We start from the raw sequence: 21,931 nt of genomic DNA, 5'->3' as shown, positions 1-21,931 counted from the left end.
GACGTGTGGGGTTTCTGCCGGCTATCCACCACGCACTGACTGGTTGATTCCTACAGCTTTGCCGTAGCCAAAGCGAGCTCGCCGGCGCTCGTCGTCCACGACCATGGCGCCTCCGACTCCAAGCCGTCTCCACCGCCACCTCCTCCCCGTCCTTCCATCTCGTCCCCCTCGCGCCTCCTCCTCCTTCTCGCCCTCCCCAACCCAGCGACCCAGTCACCGGCCTACCTCCCGGCTCCACTGCTCCTCGTCGCCGGTACGTAATTAGGCGTTCTTCTGTCCGTCCCCTGACCGGGATACCACCGTTTCTTGATTGATCCGTCTTCCTATTTCAGGTGGAAGCGCCGCTGCCATCGGCGAAGGGCGGCGAGTACCGTCCATCATTCGCCGACGACTTCCTCCTCGCCTTCTTCCGGGCCAAGATGGTGGAGGTGAGCTCATCGATCCACCCGCGCCCCTTCTTCTCTATACTTGGGGCTGGTATGAAATAATTCTCGATTGGTGAGATTGACTGCAGAAATAACGATATGATACAGATTTAGCAACTCCATATCGATAAATGGTGGATAGAGTAGCTAGTCTGTCATGCAATATTTTCAGTTTCTCAGAAGAGAACCATGAAGCTGTAGGAGGTTGTTACATCTGTTAATTTCTCTGTTGTGCTTGTTACATCTGTTAAGATTGGGGCTGTTGTGCTTGTTACATCTGTTAATTTCTCTCATTCTCTGTACACAAAGCTGTAGGAGGTTGGATGGGATTCTCAGAAGCCTGGATACGCTGGGCTGATCGAAGTTGCGAATCGCCTCATGGTCAAGGGAAAGAGCGCTTTAGAGACTGAGCAATCAGCTGTATGGAAACTTCCCTTGTTCATCTCTACTCCCTCTTCTGCCATATTTACCTCAAAAGCTAATGTCAGTTATTCATTTCTGTATCTTCTATACTTGAATATTTCAGGTCCGAGTACTCCAGGCACTGTTCCCACCTCTCTTGCTAGACCTTTTCAAAGCTCTTTTAGCACCAATTGCTAATGGCCAACTTGCTTCCATGATGGTTGGTGAGTTTACCGCAACTCAGAAATTTTAGGCAATCCCAGTAGTACTTTCAAGACTAAATTCCCTGCAGGGATCAAATGCAGAATGAACTTACTGTGATTTAACGTGACCTGTGGTCTTCTCTTATCTTTCTTGTGATTCATGTGGCTCGTGAAGCTAGAGCAACAGCACTTTCATGCCAATGGCTGATGGGCAAATGTTCAGTGAATTCTGTGACATTGCCTGATGGGAAATTGTTGTCAAGTGGGGTATTGATCTTTTCGGTCTTGTATTTCCGTCCTGTTCATTAAGAGTTTTGGATTACCGATTCCTTATGGAAATCATTAGGTGTTCGTCGAGAAGTGCAAATATTTGGAAGAGAGCAAATGCCTTGGTATTTGTATCAACACGTGCAAACTGCCAACCCAGGTGTGTTCATGACTTATATTTCCAGATTTGTACTTTTGGCTAGTAATTTTTTAAGCAATTCCTTTATGTCTTCCAAAAGGGACCGTGAAATCAATTTAGTAATCTGGAATTGTATTATCTGCCTACCGAGACCTCCATGAGCACTGTCGATGTTTTTTTTTTTTTTTTTTTTTGAGAATTAGAGCTGCGATATATAGACAGAAACAGAGTCTAGTACAAGATGGTTCTCAACAGCGGCAGGAGCTACTCCAAACCACGAGTTACAGATTTTATTCTCGCAGCCTAACTTTGCTAAACATGTGCAACTTCGGAGAAGTGTCGATGTTGCATCGTAATGAATAGATCTTGAAAACCTTTGCGTCACCTAAAGCTATACCTGAACCAGCATGAAATGCTCCTTGAAGAAAAAGTACTTCCTCTCTTAAAAGAGAATTTCATTTAGGCTTAGTGGCTCTTTCTAAAAGGTGATTTCTGTCTTCCAGACCTTCTTCAAGGATCACATGGGTGTCGATTTGTATATGGAGCCAAATTTTGAAAACTATAGCTGCCAGGTAATAGAAATTCAGGAATGCACAACTTGTTATGTTAAAACAGAATTTGAAGACACGGTGTTGCTTGTTTCAGTTCAACTTTGGAGTGCCTCCCCCGCCTCTCGACACCGACAAGGCCCTGAAGGAACCCTGCCTGGACATATGCACGAGCGCTAGGCGGCGCAGAGAGGTTGGCAGCAGCAGTGGCCCTGATGGTCTGTGTCCCCAAGTATGATCTGCCTCTTGCCAAGGGTACATATATCATACACTTCTTTCACAGACGTATGTAACCTGATTAGTGCACGACAAAGTTGGCACTGCAGAAAAGACATTGTATGAATCTCTTATGACGTGTCTGCACAAGTAAAGCAAAGAATTAGCACTGATGTTCTGTTCGCTTTTCTCCAGCTCATCTTTATCTCTGCCGGAAGCTACGTATGGAGTATGATTGTATAAGCATACATCAGAAGTGGCTCCCGGTGTTGTCAGATATATTCTTGCGTGTCCTTTTCATCATCTCAGCTAGCAAGCGTTATGGGTTTAGATTCCATTTTGCCACTATATATGTAGACGTGCATATGCATTTCACGGTGATCGTGATCGTGCACACTGTTCCCTCGACCACCTCCGTCGACCACCATTATGGATTACGGTCCACGACCACGCATGCCTAGGAACCGAGGCATGGCCGGTGGCGGTCTTGGTGGCGGCGGCGGCGACATCACGGTGCACGTGGAGCTGCTGGCGCGCAGCCTGATGCGCAAGCAGGAGGGCGCGGCGGCGGATGAGCAGCACCGGGCCACGGCGAGCAGCCACCGGCTGTCCCGCGTCCCCGTCCACCTCCGCGACAACAACGCCAACGATTACACGCCGGGGTTCGTCGCCATCGGCCCGCTCCACAACCGCGAGGACCGGCGCCTCCGCCCCGCCGAGCGGCTCAAGGTGGCGTACCTCAACGGCCTCATCTCTCGCGGCCACCCGGACCCGGCGCACCACCTCACCATCATACAGGACTACGTCCGCATCGTGGCAGCCCGCGAGCAGGAGGCCCGGGCAATGTACGTCAGCGAGGAGCTCGCCGACATCGCCGCCGACGACTTCATCCAGATGATGGTGCTCGACGGCTGCTTCATCATCGAGCACCTCATCAACGTCGCCACCGGGCGCGATGAGCCGTCGCTGCACGCGACGCCCTTCGGCCCCGCGCAGCTCTCCGTGGACCTCGTCCTCGCCGAGAACCAGATCCCGTTCTTCGTCCTCGTCGACCTCATTACCGCCAGCAGGCTGCCGGAGTTCGAGGCCACCGGTTACCCCCCGCCGGTGCTCCTCTTGAAGCTCGTGCTGTTCTACCTCGCCGGCGAGAAGGGCCGCGACATGAGTGACGACGCACTGCCCGCGGCAGAAGGCGTCTCCCACATCCTGCACCTGCTCTACGAGATGGTCACCGCGGCGCGAACGCGGTGGGAGCCGCCCCCGCGCGCCATCCAGGATGGCGCGGTGATGGAGATGGCGCAGGAGGCGGCCCGACTGCTGCGCCGCATCCCGCTGCTTCTGTTCGTGCCCCTGCTGTACCCGATCCTTCCCGAGGACAAGAAGTGGAGCGCGAGCTACGGGAAGGAGGACGTGCCATCGGCGAGCGACCTGAAGCGGATGGGCGTGCAGTTCAAGAAGGCGCGCGGCGGGTCCGGGAGCAAGCCGGTGGTGGGCATCGCGTCGGTGCTTGGCCCCGTGCCGTTCGCCGTGAAGCTGACGCAGCACGAGGACCGGCTGCATCTTCCCCAGCTCCGTCTCGAGTTCCGCACGGCGCCGCTGCTGCTGAACCTCATGGCGTTCGAGCAGTCGTCCTCCTCATCGTCGGCTGCAACGACGACGACAACGACGGTAGCCCCGACGGTCGTGTCGGCGTACGCGTCGTTCATGGCGAAGATGCTGCAGTCCGCGGAGGACGCCGGGGTGCTGTCGGCGGCGGAGGTGGTGCAGCAGCACGGCGGCGCGGGCAACGAGAGCAAGGAGGAGGTGGCCAGGTTCTTCAGGAAGATGGGCGCCGCCAGCGAGGCGGCCGGCGGCGACCTGCTGCTCGAGAAGAGCTACCTGGGGCGGCTGCTCGAGAAGCTGCGGGAGCGGAGCCGCCACCCACTCTACGTCATGTGGGCGGACGTGCAGCGCAACTACTTCACGCTGCCGTGGGCCGTCGTCGTCGAGTTCGTCGCCGTCGTCACATTTGTCTCCAGCATGGTCCAGACATACACCTCCGTCAAGTACCATGGCTGACCCCTTGCGCATTCTAGCTACCCCTTGCGCATCTCACTTGTTCTATACTATATTGGAAGGAATTTGCATATTTTTCGTACATAAATATAATTTATTTGATTTGACATGGTTTTATTGTTGGAAATGTCATCTATACGAACATCAGAAGCATGAATTCCACGGTCATTTGCCATTATATATGTTGTTTGAGTAATTACTAGCACAATACCCCGTGCTCGTTGCTACGGATGCATGCAATATGTTAAATCTATGTATATTTGTTATGACAAGCAAATATATCATATTGGTTGGTGTTGATCGAATAACAAATATAGAAATTTGGGTCGAGAAACCCTAACTCGAAAACCCAACTACCCTTGGCGCCTCATCCGACTGAACCGAGCCATCCCACCCACCTAAAGAAAACCTCGTTGACTCGTTTGTTTCGTCCTCCCCGCCAACTCCCGGGACATCCATCCACCCTTTGCCTCCTACTTCTCCGGCTTACACCGGCGCATCGCTCTAGCCTAGTTCCTTTGTACACATTGTCTTCTTCCCTTCCTACCACTAGTCCTCGACCCGGCCCCTTTTTCGTACTTTGTCTCTCCCCTTCCTCCAATTATCCCGCACACCGCCCACTTCGGAGACCCATCGATATCTCTTTTGCCATGACAATTATGTTTATATTTTGAGAGACTAGTACACTACACAATTTCACACTTTTCTGAGCTTTCCTACTCACCAGCCCACGTCTCGGCCCCTTTTTCCTGACGATTTTTTTCTTAAATAATACATTTTTCGATCAATTTTACAAATAATATGCGATTTCAAAAAAAAAAAATCAACTTTAGGACTCGGTCGGCCGGCTCGGCTATCTGGGTAACCGACCAAGTGTTAAAGTATGTGCTGAGTAGTACGTGTGTTGATATCCACCACAAAATGTTAAGTGCATGGACGGGACTCAAATGGCTGGCCTGGTCAGTCGGCAGTGACTGAGTCCTAAATTTGCAAATTTTTAAAATTACCTATTAGTTGTAAAAATGCTGAAAAATGTATTATTTAAAAAACCCGCCTTTTTCCTACTCAGCCCTCTCCCATCCCATTCCTTGAATTACCCAGCGCACCGCCCACTTCGGTCTTTTTCCACAACAACGATGTTTACATTTTGAGGAACTACATAATCTCGCACTTTTAGAGCAGTACGAACTACCAAATAAAAAAGAATTTGATTTTTGGTGGTTGTTTATATTAACTTTCGACACGAATTTTTTTCAGCCCTACTAAATAAGTAAAATAGATGATGTCATTTATCCTCCTCACACATTGTTCATAATTTGTACATCTTCGAAAACACAAAAAGTGAATTAAGCTTTACATGACACTCATGAAAATTGGTGGCTAGTCACTCAACACCTAGATTTTTAATTCCAGATGCCTATTATGCCGTACATCGCAATCCCAGGAAGATTGTTTTTGCAAGACATAATAAGTTCATATCACAGAACATCATTCATTACAAACCAGTCTTAATACAACAATTGATCTAAAGATCAAATACATAACACATAGCGGAAGAAACGTAGTAGTTCATGGCGAAGATGTTACATCAAAGGATCACATGATCCAGTCGTTCATGGCAAAGATGGTGCGGTTGGCGGAGGACGCCGAGGTGCTGTCGGCGGCGGAGGTGGTGCAGCAGCACGGCGGCGCGGGCAACGAGAGCAAGGAGGAGGTGGCAAGGTTCTTCAGGAAGATGGGCGCCACCAGCGAGGCGGCCGGCGGCGACCTGCTGCTGGAGAAGAAGTACCTTGGGCGGCTGCTGGAGAAGCTGCGGGAGCGGAGCTGGCACCCGCTGAAAGAGCAAAGTCTAAACCCCGGGTTTTGTGTGTTTGATGAAAACACTTAAGTAATCTCACCGTGTGCCTTGAGTACCATTGTTAGATTTGCAAGTGCACGGTGACCTCGCTGGACACGTCAAGATCGGAAGACTGAAGCGTAGTTTATAGGTTTTCTGGTTTTGTGTGTGTATCGCGAGGTGACATGGCTGGAGAGAAAAATGGGAGAAAACTAGTTTTTGCCAGACCGGTACTACCGGTACTAGTAGCTGTAGTACCGCTACCCCTACTAGTACCGCCCACGGTACCGCTCTGAAGCTCTGCGCTGGATTTGACCCACAGTACGAGTTACGGTACCTCTGCGGTACCAGAAGCGGTAGTACCGCCCATGGTACCGCCCAGGTACCGTAACTAGGTACGGCAGTACCGTTTCAGAACCGCTTTGAGTCCAGTAAGATTTGGACCCTATTGCGGTACCTCGAGCGGTAGTACCGCTCTGTGTCCACGTGGACCAGATCTGTGGGATTTCGAACTCCGAGCGGTAGTACCGCTTACCCAAAGCGGTAGTACCGCTTAGGCAAAAACTGGACATAACGGTTGGATTTGGAGGAGCCTATTTAAGGGGCCCTTCTTCCCCAACTCGTTTTTATCTATTCTCTCTCTCTCCTCCATTGTTGCTGAGCTTAATCTTTGAGGATCTCCCCAACCATCCAACCAATCTTGCCCAAACTTTGAGAAGTGGTGGAGGAGACCCCGATCTATAGTTCTACCAAGAGAGATTTCACCAATACTTGCTATTCCTTAGTGGATCTTGGTGTTAGGGTTCCTATGGTGGGACATTGGAGGAAGTGCATCCATGGAGGCTAGCTTGGTGTTGTACTAGCTCCATGGGTTGTTGGGAGGCGGCACCGACCATGGTCAGATGGGCGAGCTTCGTCTGGCAGAAGACGACCTTGAGCTCGCGGGGCGCGATGCAGCTCTGTGGCAGTGGCTCACGGTCGGTATTGTTCACCCGCGTCAGCGGGCACCACCGCTTGAAGTAGCCGGGGTCCCCCTTGCACGCCACCATGATGCGGCAGTCGTCGATTTTGACCTGATCCACGGGGCACCCGTCGGTGAGGTTCAGCGGGCAGCCCAGCGCCAGGCACTGCCCGCCGCCGCTGAACAGCGGGGTGACCACCGTCGCCAGGTTGAAGCCGTCCTCGAGGCTCACGCTGTACGTCGCCAGGTCCTCGGTGGAGTGCACGCCCAGCTGCACCACCGTCCTCGGCGGCGACGAGCCCGTGTCGCAGCTGGTCGGCGTCCTGCAGAAGGTGCGCCATCCCACCCACCTAAAGAAAACCTCGTTGACTCGTTTGTTTCGTCCTTCCCGCCAACTCCCGGGACATCCATCCACCCTTTGCCTCCTACTTCTCCGGCTTACACCGGCGCATCGCTCTAGCCTAGTTCCTTTATACACACCGCCTTTTCCCCTTAATACTCAGTAGTCCTCGACTCGGACCTTTTTTTGTACTTTGTCTCTCCCCTTCCTCGAATTACCTAGCGCACCGCCCACTTCGGGTACCCATAGACATCTCTTTTGCCACAACAATGATGTTTACATTTTGAGGGACTACATAATTTCACACTTATAGAGCAGTACGAACTACCAAATAAAAAAGGATTGCATTTTTGGTGGTTGTTTATATTAACTTTTCACAAGAGAAATTTTCAGCCAGACTAAATCGGTAAAATAGATGATACCAGTTATCCTCCTCACACATTGTTCATAATTCGTACATCTTCGGAAACACAAAAAGGAAATTAAGCTTTAGATGATACTCATGAAAAATGATGGCTAGTCAAAGATCGGTAGGAGAGTGTATTGCATAGATCAATTTCTCCTTTTTTTTTCATATTTGTGAAAATTAACTTAACATTTGTAGTTGTAGTTCTGCAATTGAAATTATTTATCTAGTTGCACACATCTCCACTAACATTAAGTTCGTGAATATTATCAAGTTATAAATCTTATGTCTTACTTGTGAATCTTGAGATAAAGTAAAGGGTGTGACTAAAGCTCAACCTACTAAGTGTTAAATTAGTTCTCAGCAGGGTGACGTCACTTGTACCGATTTAACGCACTTTTGGTCCGATTTCGTTGTACTTGTACTACGATCACTGGTGCGTGGCGATTTACACAGAAATAACCCTTTTCTGAAAGAAAAGTATAGACTGACCCTCTGGCCGAACTATTTCACCCATCTAACCTTTTTTATGTGGCGCCCTTCTCATTACCATCGCGTTCTATGGTTTGTGTACTGGTATAAGCTAGCATGGATGCTCCCTACTAGTAGTATAAGCCAGTTGTTTTGATCGATCCTAGCTAAAGAGCAAAGTAAGCACGTACGAAAGAAAATGATTTAGCTAACCACGCAACAAAAAAAGTGTTAGATTTTATTTGCTAGTAGCGCCGTTGCCAAGCGTCGTAAGTCGTGAATACTCACGCGAGCGCACGCGCTATGCAAGTGTGTGGTGCTAGTGCAACCCTCTATGTGTCTCTACCATTTTAGATATCACCAAGAGCTCTCCTTATAAGTTTCTCCAAAGCCTTTTCCCTTAGCAAGGTGGGACTAAAGTGTGGTGATGGTCATATAGTACTGAGAATTCTTGCATTGGGCTACAGTTTTTCTGGATGGGCCTCCATATGGATCGTTGCACTCCATCTTTCTGTAGCAGCGACTGGGCAGAAAAGCAATCATATCCCATCTTGTCTGTCAGTGCTAGGACGGCTGCACTTATGGCACACGTATCTGAGTTTTAGCCTCTTGAGACGGTACTACTTTTTAGTTTATTTGGCTAGACACACTTATATTACATGCAACCTACAACCTACAGCCGTGTCAGCGTACTTTACGCGTTCTTTGGAACTAGCAATGATATGATTGCACTTCTGGATATGCAACAGACAAGAGAAAATAAACTGATTTTCCTTTTACTCCCGAGTTGACTTCAAACAAAACAATAATACGAGTAAATAGCATGCCTCTGCCTTTTTGTGTTGACAACCAATCACCGTCCTAGCTCTGAAAAAAATCACCCAGCCCCCACTACCTTTTAGTATATCCTTTCTTCTCACATGCAACCGATACGATGCATCACCGATAGAGCGTGGGACTAAACTTTGGCCTTCCATGTCATTGTTATGCCAACAGCTGATGCACAACAGTGCCTTGTTAGTAGACTACATCTCCAACAGTGTCTAGTATTTCTGAGAGTCTTTTGTTGCTGCATATACTTCATCTCTTATAGGAAGCAATTGCATTTCCATTTTACCTCGTGCATGGGCAGTCTGCTAGGATGTGTTCGGTTTGAGAACCGGAGGGGACGGAACGGAATGGTTCCATTCCGAAGTCACGGGACGGTTCCATTCCATTCTATTCCGGCGTTCGGTAGGACTAAAATGGGTTGGACTGGAACGGTCCCCTAATTTAGGATTAGCAATTTAATTAGCAATAATTTAAAATTAGCACTAATCTAGTAAATCAAATTGGAGAAAAAAGGGCAAATTGGCCCGCTGCGTCTGCTTGCCTCCGGCTGGCCGCTGCCTCTGCTCGCCGGCCGCCGTGCCGCCGCCTCTACTCGTCGGCCGTCGCCGCGCCGCTAGCCCCCGCCCGGCCGCCGCGGTTGGAGGAGTGTGGGAGAGGAGCCACCTCGCATGGCCGCCGCGCCGCTGCCTGCTCTCGCCGCCGCCGCCGCCGCCGCTAGCCCCCGCCGGCCGCCGCGCTGCTCCGACCCCGTTCGCCGTCCTGCTTCGAGGTCGCCGCGCCTGGCTGCATGAGATGGACGGCGGCGAGCACGGAGGAGGAGGATATGGACGACGGCAGCGTCAGTGTTGACCTTGGAGAAGAACCACAAGAGAGAGAGAGGGGAGAGAGGTCACGTGAGGGAGCGCGAGAGGGATTAGTTTCGGCATTAGCGAGCCGTTCCTCGCGATTCCGCCGATTCGGCCGGACGAGGCCGTTCCGCATATTTGAGGAATATTCTCTTTCGGGGAACCACTTCGTTCCGTTCCTTTGCCGAACCGAACACGAGAACGGGCTCCAGGTGCGGAACGGTTCCGTCCCATTCCTCCAGATTCTGGAACCGAACACACCCCTAGTGCTAGCTCTTGACACAAGAGTTGATTTTTTCCCATGCATGCAACACGTCCTTAGCATTTTGCCTCTCCGCGGATGGCCGCACTTATAGCATACTTCTTGATTTTCAAGGAACCATATGGTGGTCTTTTAGCGGCAAGGCAATAAGCGGCAGAGCTGAAGGTTGTAACGTGGAGGCGGCTCAATCTAGCACGAATTGTAGCAGATGACCGGCGCCTGCGGCGGCGGTGGCTGCAGGTGGGTACGGTGGTCCTGCTTTCACTCTTTATGTGAAGACTAAAACTACCTGGCCCCCTCAGTTGTATGTTGTACTGTATAAATTGCTCAGCTCTGTTTGCTGTCCAATCTCTCTTTCTTTTCTTCGTAGAACAATTTCAATTTGGATTTGCATACATGCCTCAGACCATACTACCTCATATGCTATCGCTTTTGAAAGTGCTATCAGTCGAATGCAAAACCAACGCTGCCCGGCCTCTAACAAAGCACATCATTCTTTTCTTCATTAATAAGGACAACAAATCATACTCATCCTCACGAAGTGATGCACATACTGGTGAATTAGATATTGAACATGTAAAATACTTTTTGATGGATTAATAAGTATTTACTTCCCATTTTACCTCGTGCATGGACAGTCTGCTAGTGCTAGCTCTTGACACAAGTGTTGATTTTTTTTTTTCCAAGCATGCAACACGTCCTTAGCATTTTGCCTCTCCACGGATGGCCGCACTTTATAGCATAGTTCTTGATTTTCAAGGAACCATATGGTGGTCTTTTAGCATTTTTCCTCTTCGCGGATGGCCGCACTTATAGCATACTTCTTGATTTTTAGCCCTATAAGTAGTACTACTTATTTAGTTTATTTTGCCTCTTCGATGATTGGTCCTAATCTTGTCTAATTTTTCTCTTTCTTCTAAGCTAGCTAATGCTAGTCCAATCGGGAGTAGTAGTCGGTGTTTTTTAATGTTCCGAAGGTGTCCTCTGGTGTCCCCCGCCCCACACCCTCACCACCAAATTTAAAGAGGTAAATTAGACCACGGAATGGGTATCAAAAAATCCTAGCGGTCCACACGACCCAAAGTTTGGACAGTAGTGGGGCAAATTTAAAGAGGTAAGTTAGACCACGGAATGGGTATCAAAAAATCCTAGTGGGGGAAATCAAGCCTAGATCGTGTCCGGGCGGAGAGGAAGAGGCAGGCACTTTATGCACTTCTTATTTTGCGAAAAATACCCTGCGTGCTTTATCACTTAAACACTTTCGTCCTCCCACGTCGACGTTCATTTTTCAAAAAAGCACTTCATGCTTTGTCACTTAAACACTTCCGACCTCCCACCGCTCTCCTCCCTTAAATAACGCTCTCCTCCATTCGTGCTCTCCTTTCGACAGATAAAACCCTAGCTTTCTTCCTCCTGCCGCCTCCGTCGCCGTTCTTCCTTCTTCGCCACCGCTGTTCTCCCTCGCCGACCGCCATGGATCCCTCTTATCCGCAATGGCCGTTCTCCTATGGTCTTTCTCTCCATCGCAAGTATGCAGAGCCATCGCCACCGGTGCAGCCACCAGCAGCTTCACGCCGCAAGATCACCAATCTTGGGCCGCCGTCTCCGTCGCTGCCACCTGTGCAGCCACCGCAAGCTCCTCGGCGCGGGATCCCCGTCTCAGGATCTACCGGAGCAGGTCCCCATCGCAGGCCCTTCTCTGCCCCATCTCTGTCACCATCTCCTTCGCAGGACCAAGGCAAGGAGAGGAGAGACAAGGTACTGACATCAACTGCCCCTCAATTTTCTCTCTCGATTAGGTAGATTTAGAAGCTCTGTTTATGTCCTTAGTTGGTGAATGTTTGAAACAAACTGCCTCTACATTTCATCATCTCCGGTGCAGGCACCACAGGCTCCCCTCCGCAGGACCGTCACCATTCCGCTCTCACCAAGTACCTCAACATTTCCCTCCCTGGAGTCCCTGCCACCGGCACAGATTCACAACATCTCTGTTTTATTATCTGCAACCACCGGAGGCGAAGGACACCGAGGAGTTGGTGCATCCCACATGTTTGTTTCATGAAAATTCGGTTTGCCCATTAGTTTATCTTGTTTTCCCATCATGGTTTGCCCATTAGTTTATCTTGTTTGCTCATCATGGGAAGCTTAATTTATCTTTCTTGCCCATCATGAAATTTATGTTTGCCATCATTGGAAGCTTAATCTTGTTTGCCCATCATGAAATTTCTGTCTGCCTAATGGTTTGCCCATTACTTTATCTTGTTTGTCCATCATGGGAAGCTTAATTTATCTTGTTTGTCCATCATGGAATTTATGTTTGTCCATTATGGGAAGCTTAATTTATCTTGTTTGCCCATCATGAAATTTATTTTTGCCATCATGGGAAGCTTAATTTATCTTGTTTGCCATCACAGTGAGAAGAACAAGGAGGAGCCAGACTATGAGACTGAAGAGGATGATTGTTATAGTGAAGAGGATGATCATTACAGTGAAGAGGATGATTACTTCAGTGCTGATGACGTTGATTGGAACACATGGAACATTCTTAGAGGTTTGTTTTTAATCAAAGTTATGTTTCAAAGATGACAAGTGCTGCTCAAGGTTCTCGCTCATCGAGGTGAAGTATCTTATCAACTGGAACTGCCTGCTGAGTTAGCGTATTTCCATGATGTGTTCCATATCTCTCTACTTCGACGATGCCGCCAAGTGCCCGACAAGCCGGAGATATTCAAGAACATCGATTATCACACCCTCGACCTCAACACCGACTTAACCTATCGAGAAGTACCCCTTCGAATTCTGGAAGAAGCTGTTCGTCTCACCCGAAGAAGGAAGATTAAATTCTGTAAAGTCCAGTGGAGTAATCACTCAGAAGAGGAAGCCACTTGAGAACGAGAGGATCAACTTCGGAAGGACTTTCCCCACACTCTTCAGTTCTTAGCCACCGAATCTCGAGGACGAGATTCATTTTAAGGTCAACTTTTGTGCTTTGATTTAAAATCTTGGAATGCCAAATTTAGGGCCAACAAAAACTTTTCTGTTTCCAAATTTTGCATGCATAAAGTGATCTTGCTTTGGTTGGTAGAATATGAGTGTAGGTTTTCTTGTGAAAATCCCCTTTTGTATGTAAATCCCTAAAACCCTAAACATCTATCCTCATGTGACTCCTTTCTCAATTCCAGTTTTATTTATTTAAACTATGTCAAAACCCTTAGAGCATTCAATTCTCTTTCTATGGACTCGTGTGATCATATTTCCCTTTCTCACTAAACCCTAGGATTTAAGCCTCTACTGATGCTTGAATGGATCTTCCAAGATCAACTTCTAGTCACTTTTGTGTGTGACTTTTCTCTCTCAATTCTCAACCAAATAGGATTCTAAAAATTTCTCTAGCCTTGTGCAACTTAACTCATCTCATTCCCATCTTTGTCTTGACCCACATCTTATGGGTTGGCTCATGGCATAAAACCAAAATTTGGCTTTGATCAAGAAATGGTCACTTAGACCATGCACTAATTATTTTTGCCCCTTCCTCTTTTTCACCCCTTTTTATTTTTTAGCCTGATCATTTCTCTCTCTCTCCACTCACTCACTCTCCACACTATGCACACTTTTGCTTGCATGCCATTTCCCATCGGGTAAGAGAGAAAATGGTGGAGAGAAGAGAAGGGCCGGGGCATGCATGGTGATCACATGCATGCTTCCATCCAAGTCAAGCCAAACCATCCATCTCTCTCTCCCTCTCTGGTCGTCCATCCCTAACCCACATGTTTTGTTGCTTGTGTTTGGAGGATGAATGGGAGAGAAGGGTGGCAAGGATGGTGGCCAGCCGAGCCTAAGCATACAAACTCCCGTGACCTCTCTCTCCCACTTCTTGCCAAACCACCTCTCTCTGCACCTTGCTGCTCCCTGTCACCTGCACCCCTCTCCTGTTCCCTATCATCGACATATATAGAGCACTCCCATCTCCTCTCTCTCTTTGAAACCGCACGGAAGCCTGCACCATCCCTCTTTCCTGCTGCCTTGGCACACCAGATCAGCGCCCTCGGACGATTCCCTGCATCACGCTCTCCCTCTCTGACAATTCCCGAGCCATCTCTTGCACTCCACCCCTCACGCCACCCTCGTGGTGACCACGCTCACCACACACGGGCACGCCCACGCCCACGCCCGCGTCGCCTCACGCCTGTTCCCCGTGACGAAAAATCACGTACCGTGAGCGTGTAGAGGACCAGCTTCCTCCTGGACACGCTCAGGAACCCCGCCTCGCTCTGGCCTGCACGCCCGTGACCCCGTTTGTCCGGTGGCATTTCGTTGAACGCTTTGCAGACGGACACGGCGTCTCCTTCTCCTATCCGTTGAGCCGTCCCCCGACGTTAGCTCCGCTCCAAGACGGTCGCGGCAGGCTCAGACACGCTCCACCACCGCCCATCTTGCCCAGTAGGGAGCCGCCGTGCCCTCACCTCATCGTGCACGCACCGAGTCCACCGTGCACCGCGCCGCGAGTTTAAATGCGCCACAGCCTCTCCCGAACCTCCCCATTTCGCCACCAGGACTCTCTCTCACTTCTCTATCCTCAGACAAACGGAGAGATTCCGTCTCTCTCTCAAAAGCTGGTGCACGTCGGCGAGCATCTCCGCGGACGTCGAGGGTTGACGTCGTTGTGATCCACCGTTTCCCTTCCTTTCTGCTCCTTTGAGTTCACGCTGAAACGCTCGATCTAACGCACGTTTGCTTGTCCGTTTAGGTGCCCTGTAGAAGCTTCCGTCGTCCCGTTGTTGCCGCCGACGAGCTCGCCTGGCCGAAGCATGGAGGCGGAGCTGCTAGACCTGCAAGCTCACCATCGACGCATGTGACCTCTGAAACCCTCCTGGCACTCTCCGTTGCTCCTCGACCTCTCTGCCGTCCCAGGCCCTCGCCGCGGTGAGCTACTCCTGCCCTGTCCGCCTCCGTCGCTGGACCTAACCATGGCGGGTTCGTCTCTGAGACGAAGCTCGGCCTGGTCAACTTCATGGACCTGAAGCCCATCTGTGCGACCGAGTCGGCCACGTCGCTCCTCCGCACGACCGCTGCGCCGTTTTTCGCGCGACCTCCATCTTCCCCGAGCCCCCAGTTGAGCCTCCGTCCTCCCTCTGTAGACGCCCAGTTCTAAACCACGGCCGCGCCGCGGGTGGATGATCGTCGCCGGCACGGGCCGTTGGATCAGCTATCCACAGCTGCATGCAGCCTGGCCCGTGCAGGATTGCATGGTGGCGGGCCCCGCGCACGTCGACTTGTTCGGCCACGTCCCTGGCCGTTTGAAGCAGCAGCTCCCGCGCGATCCCAGCAGATCAGGGCTGGATCTGGCGAAGCCCAGCAATCCCGGCCCGTTTCCCTTTCCCTCCATTTCCCCCTTTAAATCTGCCAGTAAATATGCATGTAGGTTTCGAAATGGAAAACGCTTTGTATCCGGCGACCGATCGCGCGCCAGCGATCGGTCGTCCGGCCTCGCTCCCGCGCCAGCTTAATGGGCCTTCTTTTTTCGGCCCAACAATGGTTTCCCTGGAAAACACATAAGTGAGATGATGAACTATTTGTTGTAAATAATCCGTAATTTTTGTAAGATTTGTTGTTAAAGAGAAAACTTTTTTTTGATGCTAATAACAAAGTGACTTTTTATTTTGTTGTAACCATTTGTGACTTTTGGATAAAATAGTAGGTGATTTTTGTTGTAATTTAATATGTAGCAAATTAAATATCGCTTGACCACTTTTCATCATTTTTGCAAACATATTGATTTTTTATTGTAATCGTTTGTGACTTTTTGTAAAAAAAGTTGGTGACTTTTGTTGTAATTCAATATGTAACAAATTAATGTTTTCTTTTTTTTGTAAACATATGGATTTTTGTTGTAATAGTCTCCGGTTTTTGTTAATAATAATGGCTACTTTTGTTGTAAATTGATCTCCAACAAAACAATTTGTTGGTTTAACCACTTTATTTGTGACATTACTTTTTAAAAATGTTACGACTTTTTGTTGTAATAGTATATATTTTCTGTACACGGAGAGATGATTTTTGTTGTAATACTCTTCACATTAGGGAGGTACTGCGGGTTGGTTTCCAGAAAAAGGAGGGTGGCAAATGTAAAACTGCATTTAAACTATTGTCTGAGAAATATAGTACTGCGGGTTGATTCTCCACAAAACCGGGGGCTATAATGTAAACTTGCTAATACGACTGATTCTGTCCGTCGGATCGCCATCGGACGGCGCAGAGAACAATCGATTTTTGGGCCCAGATCCACCGCCCGACGCGTAGCGCTTGCCTTTCGAAATACCATAAATTACTCGTGTGCCCAAATTTGATGTTGTGCTCAGAAAAAAATGAAAACCACAAAAAAATGCGTGCATGTGATGTAGTGTTGTATATCTGTGTAGATAAATCTAGTCCTAGAATGTTGCAATATAGCCATTTTAATTAGTATGAGTTTTGTGTAGAACCTTTTTGCATGAGGTAAATTTTGCTGTGCAGTACAAGTAAATATATATCTTTGGCCCTTGTCCCACATGCAGGAGCATCCTGGTTAGTGTTTGGCTTGCAGATCAAATATTAACCAAAGAGATCTTCCTTGATTTTAATTTGAAAAATAAAAATGTTTTTGGAGCAAACCCAAGTGCTACTGGTATATACCATGTTGGAGTACTTTTGTGCCAAAGGAAATATTTTTCAAAGTGTTAGTTTAATTCTGAGGATTTTATTACTGAAACAGGACACTTTTCAGTATCTGATTTTTGTGAATTAATTTAAAAATCAGAAAAATGCCAAACCAGTGGGGTTGGATCACATTTAGTATTAGCTATCCAGGTTATGCTTGGTCATGGTTGATCTTGCTCTGCTGCTAGTGAGCTTAGTTATTGATTGTCTCTGGTTTCTATCTTATTTAAATTTTCTAAATTATTTACAATTTTATTTGCAAGTGATTCTTGTGCAAGAGTGTTATACATGTTGTTAGCTTTAAGTAGGTATGCTGCATGCATTTTTGTGACTCACAGAAAGATTTATTCCATTTAAATGGTTCCTAAGTCATTTCTGGATTTGTAAAAATCACAACTCTTGTTTTAAAAACCCTAAATTAGTGAATCCACTTCTAGTAGCTTGCATTTGTGAACCTTTGCATACTGTGATTTTACCAAATTTTTGTGTGAACTATTCTGGAATGGTTTGTTGATTTGGTGTGTTGATTGTTTCTTTTTTATTTTGCGACGCTAGATTCGAACGCCGCCGGAAATAAAGGAGGAGGTGAATTTGGAGGATTTGAGGAAGAAGGCCAGGGACACTTTGCTGATCAAGGCAAGCCACCTCTTGATGCATACCTTGTCCTAAATCTCTTGCTCTTGCATTATTACAAGTTTTTATAAATTGCATGGTTTTTATTTATTTATGTGAGTGGTTTCACCACTCGAAGTTTTATTATTCCACCCTTACGGGTGCAGCCCTCATGTTACCTACTGATCACACACTTACTCATGATATGGCGCTTAGCACCTTATCATCCTTGTCGCCGCTTTTCAAAGAAAAGTGTGACTATAGGCCGGGAGCCCTCTTTAAAATGGTTTGTGAAAATGTTTTCAAGAAAGGAAGTATTTCGAAAACCTTGGAATGGGGCAGCCCTGCCCAAGTGGGAGTTTATGAAAATGAAAAGGTTTTTGGGAAGAGAAATTGCTGGAGGGAAGTGGAGAAAATTGTTTTCGAAAAACTTTGGTGACCATAGTACAAAACCGGACCTAGCCAGTGCAACCACATTACCCTGAAGTGGGAAGGGGCGTAGTGTACTAGTTTGGGTCCTGCAAGTGTAGTGGAAGTCCGACCATGGACGCCTCGACCGGGGTTCTTCCCATGAGAAGGGACGCAACCCATTTGCCTATTCAGGTACGCGGGGTACAACTTATGAGCTCCCATTGAAATATGCCTAAGTGGTTGAATGGCATTTCGGAGGGTCGAGTGTGCTGGGGACCTTGCTACTCCTGGACAGCCCTCGGACTCTGGTGTTGGGAGGTACAACTTATTCGGCATGTCTTAGGCTAAGGCGAGCATGCGAAATCTACGATCGGGTACTTGTCGTGGCATATGTTGTTATGCAGGGATGATGCCCACACGATTAGTATTCGGATCTTGTGCGGAAAGTGTACAACCCCTGCAGAGTGTAAAACTATTCGAATAGCCGTGTCCGCTGTTATGGACATGGGAATGGCGGTACTTGGCATTAAAGGAAAGTTTTATTTTACAAAAGTTTTTTCCAAAAAGGTTTTGGAAATGTACCTGGGAGGTACACAAAGATACCAGTGGGACTGGTGGAGATGTACCTGGGAGTTACGGTGGAAAGTTGAAATTGTTTTAATCATTCCGGTGGCCGAAAAAGAAAATGGGTCCTCCTTACCTATTAGTCTTCAAATAAACTTGTTTTCAAAAAGGTTTTCAACAAAGATATAGAGATATCATACTCCCGAGAGGAACTACCTCTCGCTCCTTGTCGCCCTAGTTTAATGCATGTTCCTTGCTACTGCCATATTGCATATCCTTTATTTCTCTATAAGGTGGTTTGCGAGTACATTCAAACGTACTTATATTGTTGTCCTGGCTATTTACTTGGCCAGACTTTGAAGAGGAGTACTACGAAGAAGAGGAGTACGACGCCGAAGACGCGAACTAGGATGCTCTCCCAGTCAGCCGCCTGTAGGGTAAAGGCCTGACATGGGTTCCACCGCTATTTGAAGTCAAGTTGTTTCCGCTGCTATTTGCTGAACTACGGCCTTGATGTCCTATGATGTAAGACGTCCGTAATATCTTTAACTCGGTACTATAATGGATGATGTAATCTGGTATCAGTTCGGTTATGTATTCACGATGCAATGATCTTGGGATCGTGAAATGGTATGCATAACAGGAGTTTCGGACTGGTAAGTCTGGGGCCCCACAACATCTACATCTACATCTACATCTACATCCATAACTATATCTATATCTACATCTAAATCTACATCTATATCTATATCTATATCTATATCTATATCTATACCTATACCTATACCTATATATCTATACCTATATCTGTATCTATAACTATACCTATATCTATATATCTATAACTATAACTATACCACATTAGCCTATATATACAAGTTCAAGTATCTGTTATGACCACACAATAACATATTTGGGGTCAGATTTGTATACACTATCATCTCGTGTTCTTTGTTCACAAAGTTTGGTGGCAACGATGAATCAAATCCTCCAAGTTTTCATCGTTTTTCTGATGGTGCCAGTTTGCTTCCTCATAGGGATGACAACAACCTCAACACAGGCTGATGGTAGGCCTATGGCGTTCTCACAATCACCAGGCTGTTGCCCCAGGGTCTTCTATTGTTGCTATCGTGGGTATAATTTATCGATATCACCTGCACCACCGACAACATATGTCCCTTGACATGTAGCTTTACTTGATATCCTCCCACCATCAAGTGGATATATCGTAGCATCACAAATATGGCATTGTTATGTCTTTTAATGTATTTGTACTTATCATAACTTGTGATGCTACTTTAGATCGATAATATGTAATGTCTACTTCTAATAAAATGGGAGGATATTTCCATATTAGGTTAATGCTATAATAATTCTAATGTTCCCACTTGTAATTATTTTTACAAAGTGACACTCAATTTCTACCTTTGAATTTGGACCTTATTTATTAGTCTATAATTGTTGATAAATGAAAGCCCATTTGAAAAAATAGACAACTTCACACACTCTGATTAAAGCCAAAGAAACATATATACTCCTCCTGTTCAAGTGAACAGGGCATATATTTTTGGCACGAGGATTAAGGAGGGTGAGCCAGCGTAAAAACCTTCCCATCATGCTCCTAATAAATCTATTATTTCCTTTAATTTCGTTTAGTTCAGCATGACTCCTCGTATGACGCTAACAGCCAGCCATGCGAGTTGATCGCAGTATGTTCTCCCATCCCGAATCTTCTCCCTCTCCTCCATGCAACCCAATCTGTAACCCAGTTTTTGAGGCATTAATTTGATTGGGAGAGGAAACGAGTAAATCAGAATTGGACCCTTCTATTCCTTGGCGCCATGGAGGCATTGGTATCTTCTCGTCCCTCCTGTTCTTGTTCACGCTATGGAGTCCTTGGATCTAAACGAACCATATGGATCTAAACAAAACATATTAACTGGGATGACGTTGAATATTACTTAAGTTTAGGAAATTGTATAATTATTACATGGTGAAATTTGTGCCAGAAATTCTATATTTTTTCCTATATATATGTATACCCATATATATATATATATATATATATATATATATATATATATATATATATATATATATATATATATATATATATATATATATATATATATATATATATATATATATATATATATATATATATATATATATATATATATGGGAAATAGTGGGATACCCAGGTGCATAGCTGTGCACCCCTACTGAACCTTTGGATCAGCTCTATAGGGCATTTCCACCACTCATCTAAACGGGTAAATTTAACGTCGTTAGCGTCGAAGCCCACCACCGGCCACCGCACTACGGTACCACCTATATCCTGGAAATTCTCTAAAAAAAACCTATATCCTGGAAAAAAAATCCACCACTATCTCGCACAAGGCTTTCTCTCTCTCCAGACATCCCCATGCCCCCGCCCACGATCCCCACGATCCACCGGCCGTCCCTGCCGCCGGCGTCGACCGGTTTCCCTCGACCAGCCACAGAACCGTGCGGAGGCGCCTTCCAGCCCCCGCTCCATCGCAGCCTAGCGGGAGACGCACCGGCTCCTGTGGTCTGCCCACTCCTCCCCGTGATTCGCCTGTTCCGGAGCTTCCCATGCCTGCCACTGCTTCCCGAGGTCCGGCATCGGCGGCCTCCCTCCACTGCAACGAGTGGAGGCCATGGTTCCCTGCCTTCCCGCACGGAGGCGAGGTCCTCTCTACCCTCCGGGATCTAGCCATCTAGGGCCATGGTTTCCGCTGCCCCGCCCCTGCATCTTGAGTCGGCGGCAGCCCTTCCGTGCCCGTCTATACAGACCCGACGGCGGCCATGTCGTTCCCCTGCAGCGAGAGCAATCGGCGCCCCTGGTGCCATGCATCCATCCCATGCTCACATGCCACCGTGGGGCTAGGTGATGGGGCAGAGTGGGGCGAGGTAATGGCGGCGGCGGGGCAGAGAGAGGCAACAATGGTTGACGTGGAGAGGATCGTGTTGGGGAATGCAACAGAGATCATCACGAGGGCCAGCTTCGGCATGGAGTTCCGTTTTTTTTTCTCGATCTGGATTTGTTTCTCCTTTTTATTTTTTTCCCTGGATTTGCTTCACCGTTGTTTCCGCCCAGCCGGCAGGGACGACGACGAGCGATGGCAGCCGTGCCGCGTGGGAATGTACCCATCCTGTCTGATTTCAGCCCCAAATTGATTTGATTAGTTAATTTTGTTCTGCATCCTTTGTCCGATTCATTTTGCTTCAGACTACAATTTTGCGCACGTGTCTTCTTCCTACGTTCAAGATTCATGTTGAATCTTGTGTGGATACACACAGATTTAGAGACTAGATTTTTGGAGAAAAAGGTTTTTGGTTGTTTGAGTAAGAATTTGCCTTGTCCATATCAATACTTGGTTGTTGGTGGTTTGAAGAAACAGATTTAGAGGTTTCAT

General features: G+C 47.5%; 3 protein-coding genes across 3 annotated transcripts; 2 read left to right on the top strand and 1 right to left on the bottom strand.

The window, feature by feature from the left end:
• LOC127345411 (beta-carotene isomerase D27, chloroplastic) lies at positions 1–2,373 on the top strand. Its single transcript, XM_051371890.1, has 8 exons — positions 1–253; positions 333–428; positions 741–845; positions 952–1,051; positions 1,206–1,297; positions 1,377–1,457; positions 1,940–2,008; positions 2,082–2,373. The coding sequence occupies exons 1-8, from the start codon at positions 104–106 to the stop codon at positions 2,220–2,222; spliced, it is 834 nt and encodes a 277-aa protein (XP_051227850.1). The 5' UTR covers positions 1–103; the 3' UTR covers positions 2,223–2,373.
• A 144-nt stretch (positions 2,374–2,517) lies between these two features.
• LOC127345401 (UPF0481 protein At3g47200-like) lies at positions 2,518–4,370 on the top strand. The gene has a single exon (XM_051371880.2). The coding sequence runs from the start codon at positions 2,630–2,632 to the stop codon at positions 4,256–4,258; it is 1,629 nt and encodes a 542-aa protein (XP_051227840.1). The 5' UTR covers positions 2,518–2,629; the 3' UTR covers positions 4,259–4,370.
• A 1,481-nt stretch (positions 4,371–5,851) lies between these two features.
• Positions 5,852–21,174, bottom strand: LOC127329492 (osmotin-like protein). Its single transcript, XM_051356002.2, has 3 exons — positions 21,053–21,174; positions 6,986–7,403; positions 5,852–6,079 (listed from the first exon to the last, which is right to left on the bottom strand). The coding sequence occupies exons 1-3, from the start codon at positions 21,172–21,174 to the stop codon at positions 5,852–5,854; spliced, it is 768 nt and encodes a 255-aa protein (XP_051211962.2).
• Positions 21,175–21,931: the final 757 nt, after the last annotated feature.

Source organism: Lolium perenne, chromosome 1 (assembly GCF_019359855.2).
Source record: "Lolium perenne isolate Kyuss_39 chromosome 1, Kyuss_2.0, whole genome shotgun sequence".
Classification (NCBI taxonomy): domain Eukaryota; kingdom Viridiplantae; phylum Streptophyta; class Magnoliopsida; order Poales; family Poaceae; genus Lolium; species Lolium perenne.
This window is presented reverse-complemented; position numbering and strand designations above follow the sequence as displayed.

What these genes read in the sequence shown, in the direction of transcription:
- LOC127345411 (XM_051371890.1), top strand. Translation starts at nt 104, where the DNA reads ATGGCGCCTCCGACTCCAAGCCGTCTCCACCGCCACCTCCTCCCCGTC. An exon ending in TCCACTGCTCCTCGTCGCCG is followed by an intron (nt 254 to 332) that starts GTACGTAATTAG and finishes TTCCTATTTCAG; the next exon opens with GTGGAAGCGCCGCTGCCATC. An exon ending in GGAAATTGTTGTCAAGTGGG is followed by an intron (nt 1,298 to 1,376) that starts GTATTGATCTTT and finishes GGAAATCATTAG; the next exon opens with GTGTTCGTCGAGAAGTGCAA.
- LOC127345401 (XM_051371880.2), top strand. Translation starts at nt 2,630, where the DNA reads ATGGATTACGGTCCACGACCACGCATGCCTAGGAACCGAGGCATGGCC.
- LOC127329492 (XM_051356002.2), bottom strand. Translation starts at nt 21,174, where the DNA reads ATGGCCTCCACTCGTTGCAGTGGAGGGAGGCCGCCGATGCCGGACCTC. An exon ending in TGGGCAGACCACAGGAGCCG is followed by an intron (nt 7,404 to 21,052) that starts GTGCGTCTCCCG and finishes GGTTTTCTTTAG; the next exon opens with GTGGGTGGGATGGCGCACCT. An exon ending in AGCTCGCCCATCTGACCATG is followed by an intron (nt 6,080 to 6,985) that starts GTCGGTGCCGCC and finishes AGCGGGTGCCAG; the next exon opens with CTCCGCTCCCGCAGCTTCTC.